Raw genomic sequence first — 9,101 nt, forward strand, 5'->3', positions numbered from 1 at the left:
TTTTAAAATCTATGATAGCAAAAATGACATTTACCCTACTCTCATGCTTTTTGTTATTGCCATATATTTTATTTTTGCATATACAATAAATCCCATTATAACATGCAATTATTTTGATTTGGTCACCTCTCTTAAAAAATTAAGAGTAGCATTTTGTATTATTCAGCACACTTACTATTTTGATCACACTTTCCCCCTTCCTGGATTCTATCTGTTGTCATTTACCTTGTGTGTGAAACATTTACTTTGGTACTCCCTCTTGGCATGTTAGCTGAATAACTTCTCTCGATACTTGTTTGTATGGAAGTGTCTTTATTTCAATATTGAAACACACTTAGTGAATATAAAAGTGTGCATTCATTTTTATTTTTTCTTTTGAATAACTTTAAAGTATCATTCACCTGTGTCTGGCTTCCATTGTGTCTTATGAGAAGTTTGTTTTCATTCAGATTTTTACTCCACTCTCCCCCCAGCTTCCTTTTAAGATTTTTCTCTTTTTTAACTTTGTGTTTTAGATATTTGAATATAATAGGTCTACATGTGGTTAACTTTGAATTCTGTTTTGGATATATTGGACTTCTTAGATCTATAATTGAATACTCTCAACTAAAGTTGAGACATTTTTCTGATCTTTACTACTTTTTTCTCATTTACATATTTTAATTAGTTCTTTAGAGATATACATAAAGGTGGAATACATACAGAAATATTTATACATGCACATAGCATAATTTTTGTCAAATTTATTCTATATTTCTTCTTCTTTCCCATCCCTCCCTCTCAACCTCCTTATACTTCTCTGACTTCCCTATCTTTATGATATCTGATCCCTCTCCATTTTCCCCCGTTATTTGCTCTAGTTAGGGGATGAGAGAACATTTGACATTTGATTTTCTGAGTCTGATTTATTTCACTTAGCATGATGTTCTCTAATTCCATCCATTTATCATAATTTTATTTATGGATGAGAAAAACTCCATTGTGTATATAAACTATATTATCTTAATTCATTCATCTATTGTTGGGCACTGGGATGCTTCCATATCTTGTTTATTGTGAGTTGTGTTGTTATAAACACTGACATAACTGTTTTGCCATAGTAAACTGTTTTTAGTTCTTTTGAATAATTACTGGGGAGTGGGAGAGTTGGGTCATGTAGTAGTTCTATTCCTAGTTCTATTGAGAAATCTTCATTGTAATGTTCAGAATAATTGTATAAATTTGCAGTCCTACCAATAATGCATGACTCTACCTTTTTCCCCCATCCTCACCAACACTTATTATTACTTATATTCTTGATAATTCCCATTCTGACTGGAGTGAGATAAAATCTCAGTGTAGTATTCATTTGCACTTCCCCAACTGGTAGGGATTTTGAATGTGTTTCTTCATGTATTTGATGGTCATTTGTATTTCTTTTGAAAAATGTCTGTTTAGTTCTTTTGTCCATTTATTGATTGGGTGCTTTATCTTTTTGGTGTTAAGCATTTTTAGAATTTTTTTTTGTCCTGCACTGGGGATTGAATCCAGGGATGTTCAACCACTGAGCCACATCCCCACCCCTTTTTAAATTGATTAGGGCCTCACTATGTTACTGAGGCTGGTTTTGAACTTGCGTGCCTCAACCTCCCAAACTAGAAGTACAGGCATGCATGCGCCACCTCACCGGGCAATTTTTAGAGTTCGTTATATATTCTGGATATTAATCCCTTGTCTGATCATTAGTTTTTCAAATTAATTTTCTCTCTATTTGTTATCTTCTGCTAGTATTCCAAATGTTCATAAATTGTGCTCCTTGTCTCAAAAGTCTCTGAATCCCTGTTCATTTTTATATGGCTTTTTTATTTTTCTCTTCAATGCAGGAATTTCTATTTTACTTTCAACTTCACTACTTTCCTCTATCATTTCCCATCTGTTTGTAAGCAGATGCTATGACTCTCATTACAGATACTATTTTCAGTTCTTTAATTGGCATTTCATTTCTTTTTGTTTAATTTTCATAGTCACTAATTTCTTGTTAAGATTTCTGGAAAGGTAGCAGAATACAACAGTTACTAATATGGCATTATGTAAAAATGTGGATGTATAACCGATGTGATTCTGCAATCTGTATTTGGGGTAAAAATGGGAGTTCATAACCCACTTTAATCTAATGTATGAAATATGATATGTCAAGAGCTTTGTAATGTTTTAAACAACCAATAAAAAAAGATTTCTCATTGTACTATCTATTTTGAACATCTTTTACTTTATTTAAATATGCTTTTAGGTAATTATACCTTAAAATCTCTATTAATTCCAACAACTGGCTCATCTCAAGAGTCTCTTTCCACTGATTGTATTATTTTCTGGGTCAAACTTCCTGGCTTCTTTACATATTTATGCATTTGTAATTATTTGTTAGGTATTGTAGATGGTGTCTTATGAATTGTGATTTTTTAAAAAAATAAAATATAGAAACTTATTTTGACAGGTAAAAGTATGTCAGCCTTAAATTTTTGTTGAATCATATTCATTTTGGTTGGTGTAGCGTTTGCTTTTGAGCATGACTTTTACTCTTAGAAAATAGCTTTGTGGACTCTTATTGTAATACTTGAGGTGCTCAGCTCAGTCTTTTCTTTAGCTTTGCCATATCTTCTGTATCATGTAACTTCTACTTTATGTGGCAAAAACAATCACCATTTACTTCTCAGTCAAAAGCTGACAATATCTACTGAGCCTTGCTAACACATCCCAAAACTTGGCCAAGAGGTGCAATAAATCTCCTGTGGCATCCTGATCTCCGGCCACTGCACAGCTCCCTCTTTTCTAGCACTCCACCCTGCAAATCACATCTACTTCTGCAACTTTCAACTGCTGCTTCATCCCTAGCTTGGTGTGATATTTCTGTTCAATAAGGCTCCACCAGACTGCAAAGCAGCAGAAACCACCCTCAGGCAGAAACTAGATTATTCATCTGTCTCACTTTTCTGAAGGATCAATGTTCTATAATGCCTGTTGTTCAATACTTGCAACCAGCTGCGTCATATATTTTGTCTAAGTTTATAGTTATTTTCAGCAGTAGGGAAAATTTAGTACTTGTTACACTGCCATGGAAAGAACTAGATGTCCTTAGTATTTGTTGACTTTTGATTCAGGTCATTTGAGGTGTTACCTCCTGTGCAAGTGCTTCAGGTAGAATTGGATGTTTCTTCTTCCAGACACTCACCCCTTCTGTTATTTTACTGTGTTGCCATTATTTGTTTGCAAGTTAATTTGAGCAGTATGCTATTTATGAATTCATATAATCATGACTTTACTTCTTTGCATTTGTTTTTCCTAGTACATCACTATATACTTTAAGGGTTTGATAAAGTTATTGAATAAGTGAAGAATTATTTTGCCTCTCCCTCTAAATTGCAGCTGCAATAGCAGTTCTTCTTTTTACTGTTTACCTCTGGCTTCACTTATGTCTAGACTCAGTATAAGCACAGAAATCTTCAAATATTATACAGAAAACTCTATGGTTACTGAAATGATTGGAAAGCTGCTAATAAAACTATTAAGATGAGTTGCACAATAATTACTTAATTTCCTACTCCTGGAATTCTCCCAACAGAAGTTGCCAGCCAATAATATAATTTAAGAGTCTCTGGGTAAAAGGACATTTTTTCTACCAATAATGATAATGAAATTTTAAATCATTATAGTGTGACTCAAAATATAAATGTAATGAAATATGTGTGTATGCATAATGCAGAAAGAATACATAATATTGTCAGCTAAACCTCAAACTATGATATTTTCATTCGTTTATCTAAGTACTGAAACATTTTTATTTGGCTTTGATGACAATGGGACTGTAGAAATGAAATTTCTAAGTGATGGGAGGGGAGCGGAGAGGAGAGGAAGGGGGAAAAGGAAGGACAGCAGAATAAAATAGACATTATTATTGCTGAATGTATATACGTGACTGCATGACCAATGTGATTCTGCAACCTGTACACTCAGAAAAATGAGAAATTATACCCCATCTGATTCAAATGTATGATATGTCAAGATCATTTTACTGTCATGTGTAACTACCAAAAATAAATAAAAAAGAAATGAAATTTCTAAAAATTTCTTTTTTCCAGAAATAGTTATTAATTCAAGAAAATGTAATTTGTGAAAATAAATGATTTTTTTCCAAATGTAAGATAGGTAGATTTCTGTTTAAGATTAGCTACCTTCATTACCAATTAATCTAATTCATTGTTGAATGACTCTTTCACATTCATAATTTTAGCTCCACATGCATACACATACCTCAATGTTTTCGGGCCCTGTGTTTTCCCTCGTCTTGGGTAGAAAAGAGCCTTTAATGAATATTGGAGAAGGTTCTACAGTGTCCATGCTTCCACTTCTTTTGTTGTCGTCTTTTTGCATGATGTCAGTTGAGAAGGATGGATGTACAGGGGGAAGGTTACCTTCAAATCCTATATGGTAGTTAGGATTTTCATTTTCCAGTACTCTTTGTGGATTAATTTTATCCAAACTAGTGGATGATGGAGTTAAAATATTGCATTTGGAATCCTCAATAACATGGTATTTTCCTATGGAGTTTTCCCAGGAGCTGTCTTTATTCATGATTTGAGGTTTTGGTAGCACAGAAGCACTAAAACCAATAGCTGATGTTTTTCCAACTTGATGCCAGGAGAATTCAGGGATTTCAGAAGTGAATTCATTCAAGCATATTTGGTGTGTTCTATCCAATGAATGCCTTTTTGTTTCCTGGTCTGGTGCATTGGACACAAAAAAGGTGTTTTCTTCAATTTCATTCTGATAGAATGGAATTTTATTACTGATCTCATCTACTAGGTGATCAAAACCCAGAGGGACCTGTCTAGAAGGCATGGGTTGGGTTACAAGGTGAAATTCTTGCTGTTCAGACTGCTCTTCATCTGATTCATTAGGCTTTGGATCTGTTTGCCAATTATATGCCATTCTTTACTTTATGTAACAGAAAATTTACTGGACTCTGAATGTCTCTTTAATGATATTATAAGGTAGAAATCTTCCTAGAAAAAATCATAAAAGGAAATAAAAAACCATTGTTAGTTACCAATAAAGGATTTTACAAGAAATAAATATGATGAATAAATATATAGAAGTGTTTTGTAGTTTTTTCTTGGCAAGAGGAATCATTTCTTGAGGACTACAAAATTGTATCAGGGCTCTGAGGATTATGAATTTGAGAAAGAATATTGAGTTTGGATGGACTCATACAACTCCTATGATAGAAAAATAAGTCCATCTCAATTATGATTAGAGTTTCATGACTCTATCCAAAGTCAATTTCCCTCTTTTGACTCATTTTCCCACCGAAATAAGTATTTCCTTCTGTACTCAATCATCTATAAGCGTGTTGACCTGCTCCCCCCACCCCTTTTATTAACTAAAGGCTTTTCTTAATTAGCAATTACCCTATCCCTGGACATAAACTTAACTTTTTTCTCCCCTTTATAACTGAATATCTTAAAATGGTTGGCTAGGCTCTTTGCTCCCTAAAGCTCTTTAAATAATTGCAAACTCTTATTCATATCTCTGAAACTACTTCCATTAAGTTCATTAATGAGTGTCATAGCATTAAATTCAAGGGTTATTGTGTCTCTTTTTAACTTAGTCTCTCAGCGACATTTGATACCACTCACCATTACTTCTTGCTTTAAAATGTCTTGCTTTCTTAACTTCAATTCTCTATGACTCTGTACTCAGTCTCTCCTAGTTTGCTCTTTCTTGAACATGCAGTGCCTATTAAGTATTTCCATCTGAGTCTTTTCTGAACCTGTTCTCCTCTCAAGTATTCTCTGACTGCAAGTTATTTCTTACCTTCTGTGGCTTAAATGATTATCTCTTTGACAGTAACTCCAGTCTAGACCACTCTTATTACCAACTCAGCACTTTTATTTGGATTTTTAAAAATTTCCAAATGAAAGCCTGAAACTTAAATTATAACTCATCCCAAACCTGCTCCTAGTCCAATGTTCACTGTGACAGAAAGTTATCCAACCATTTGAGCAACCAGAAACCAAGGTTTCATCTTTGAATCTTCCTTTCTCTTTATTCTGCTATATCCAATAAACCACCAATCCTGTAGGGAGTACCACATAAATACATCTGGGTTCTTTCTCCTCATCTCTGTCTACCACTGCCCAATTCTAGTTGAAACCTTTCATCTTCTTACTTGAAATAATGTATTGTTTCTGAAACTGCTTCTGCACTTTCTATGATTCATTCTTATGTCCTCAATTCATTTGTTTTCCACATTGTAATGCTGTATTAGGACTCTATCCAATACCTCCCCTGTTTATAGCTTTTCAGTGGTATCCTAGAGTTTGAGAATAATGGTCATAGTTCCTCAGGTGACTTGGAAGGTCCTTAATGTCTTGGCCCTGTATTGTTTGCTGGCTCACATTATGTTACTCAATTGCATTCTCTGCTCTGAATTCCAGGTCTTCCCTTGCCCCTTAGATGGACTCTCTATTTCACATTTGACAGCATTCATTTGGGATCTCATGCTGGACACTCATCTTCTTGCCTGGATAATTTTTTCTCATTTTCAGGGTTTAGTTGAAATATCACTTCTTTAAAGAAATATCCTCTGAATGCCCAGATATTGAGCTGACATATTTGGGAAAGAATCTTAAATAATTCATGAGTTACACAGATATATTATTATCTAGTTAAAATTTCCTTTTGAAGAATTGACAATTTTTATTCTCTGTTTGTAATGAAAACTGTTTTCATTCAAACAAAATAGGTTCCTTTATCTGCCTGTCTTGGAACTCAGATTTTTAAGCAGATGTGTCTTCAATTTTGACAATCATACCCAAGGAATGTTCTGTTCTTCCTTAACCTGACCTACTCCTTAGATTATTATGGTATTTATACCAAATTTTTTTATAATTTTTGGTGGTTTCAAAACTTTAACATTTGAGGGTTTAAAAATTATTTTTGAAAATTTTATACAGCTATAAAAGAAGTCTTTAAACAAGGCACCAGTGGTCTGATGATGAAATTAAAGTCTCATATCATTAATAACGATGATGGTAATGATATCTGACATTTTTTGAGCATGTACTCTGTGCTAATGCTTTCTAAATACTTGCATGGTTATGTGTTTTATTTATTTCTCAACTTATACTGTCAGATCCAAAATATTATTACCACCACTGAACAAATGAGAAAAGTGAAGCACAAAATGTTGAGTCAATTTACATAAGGTTTGAGAGTTTGTGTTCACAGATTTAACTTAAACAGAGTGAAGGGAGGCACAAGGGTGAATCTTCCACATTAACATCACATCTAGAGTATTCTGAATTTTGGTCTGGAACAGTGTAGACTCAGCTTAAATGATCTTGACTACAAAGAATTGAAAATATTGTTAACAAATTTAAATTTTTTTTAAGTATTTCTTACAGTAAACTCAAAAATGGGTTAGAAGGCTGTGTGAAAAATTTCATTATCATGAGATAAAGGAGAATAAGGTATGCTTTTTCATATTGAAAATGTAATAAAAATAGAAACTCTTCCAAGATCCATTTTTTAATGTTAAATTTGGTGATTTTAAGTGATTTCTAGTAATTTTAATATACTTTTTACCATCATAATCTAGAAGTTTTGAATATTTCTTTGTTTGTAAAAAAAATATTTAGTGCCAGACAGAATATACCTTTACTCTGCATTATGAAACCATGTATAAAATAATTCAAAGTCATAGAATTTGACTTTGAAGCCGACGCAAGCAAACATGCAGTTTAGCAGCATTTGTGGCAAAATCAAGCGGACATTGTTATCAGTCTCCAATTTAAGGAAGACTCTGCAGCCTTATAGAAAATATGTGAATTTGGCAGACTGATGTTTCCTCAAATATTTTCACGTTTTAATCTCTGGAAACTGAATATGTTAAGTAACATGATTAAAGGAATTTAAGCTTGCAAATGAAATGAAATTTCCTAATAAATTGTCTTTCAATATTTTTTTTGGTGGACCTGTGTAGTCCCACACAGGCAGAATCTATCAGGGTGATGTGATGTGAGAGGGATTGAATCCACTTGTACTTGCTTTGAGGAGAGAAGAAGAGAGCCTGGAGCCAAAGAATGTGAACAGCCTGTGGAAGCTGGAAAGAGATAGGAAACAGGATCTCCCCTGGACCCTGCAGAAAGGAATGCATCCCTTACAACCTCTTGATTTTAACACAGTCACACTCATGTTGGAGTGCTCACTTATAGAAGTATAAAATAACAAATCTGTGTTTTTTGTTTTAAGTTACAAAGAGTGTGATAATTTATTGTAGCAGATAAAAAAAATGAATACAATATGCAAATGAGAGGCTACTTCCTAAATTGATTGGAAAAGCAGGGAGCAGACCAAGAATGGACATACATACATATATAGCCCTCTAGTCCTTGGAAAATTCGGTTAAGTTCAACCAGGGATATTTAAAAGGTGTTATTTGTAATGACAACTCCTTAGTGCACTGATTGCTTATAGCCTTCTATTCGGTTCAACTTGCAAGAGATCATTTTTTTTATTGAGGGTTAATTATTTGTGTGGCCTCAAAGAGAAAGTACACTCAAAGTTAGGCACCTAACAAAAGAAGGGCAGCCCCTGGCAGCTGCTTCTATTTCCTAAATCTACAAAGGTGTAAATATAACCAAAATAGTCCTAGTGTTCAAAATAGGAACACAAATGTTTGTTTTGCAAAAGAACAAAGAATAGAAAGGGCCTTTCTAAAAATGTTTAGTCTTGATCCCCAAAGTTCTGGCTACAAACAGGAAAGAGAAGAGAAGATAGTAGAGGGAACACATTATGGGACTGAAGAAAATGGTCTTCATTTTGGATGAATTTCAGGCAGAGAAAATTTACCGTCTTTAGAATATGTATAAATGTCATGTGAAATAAAAGCTGTGCTGACACAGGACATGTCAAAGTCTAATCAAGCAGAACCATCCATATTTTCAGCAAGATGGAGGGAAAATTTATAGTTATGGCAGTTAACCAATGTTTGAGAATACTAGGTGGTGGAAAATTGATCTGAAATTCCCAAGTCTCTTCATCTGATGATCCAAGTGTATGTA

The 9,101-nt window shown here is 33.7% G+C and overlaps 1 protein-coding gene across 2 annotated transcripts in view; it reads right to left on the reverse strand.

The window, feature by feature from the left end:
- Nucleotides 1-4,965, reverse strand: part of Pik3c2g (phosphatidylinositol-4-phosphate 3-kinase catalytic subunit type 2 gamma) — a 352,426-nt gene extending 347,461 nt beyond the window's left edge. For both annotated transcript variants that reach the window (XM_027955972.2, XM_027955971.2), the window contains exon 1: nt 4,288-4,965. In XM_027955972.2, coding sequence (XP_027811773.2) covers nt 4,288-4,965 — 678 coding nt within the window. The remainder of the gene's footprint in view (nt 1-4,287) is intronic.
- Nucleotides 4,966-9,101: the final 4,136 nt, after the last annotated feature.

Source organism: Marmota flaviventris, chromosome 3, assembly GCF_047511675.1.
Source record: "Marmota flaviventris isolate mMarFla1 chromosome 3, mMarFla1.hap1, whole genome shotgun sequence".
Classification (NCBI taxonomy): domain Eukaryota; kingdom Metazoa; phylum Chordata; class Mammalia; order Rodentia; family Sciuridae; genus Marmota; species Marmota flaviventris.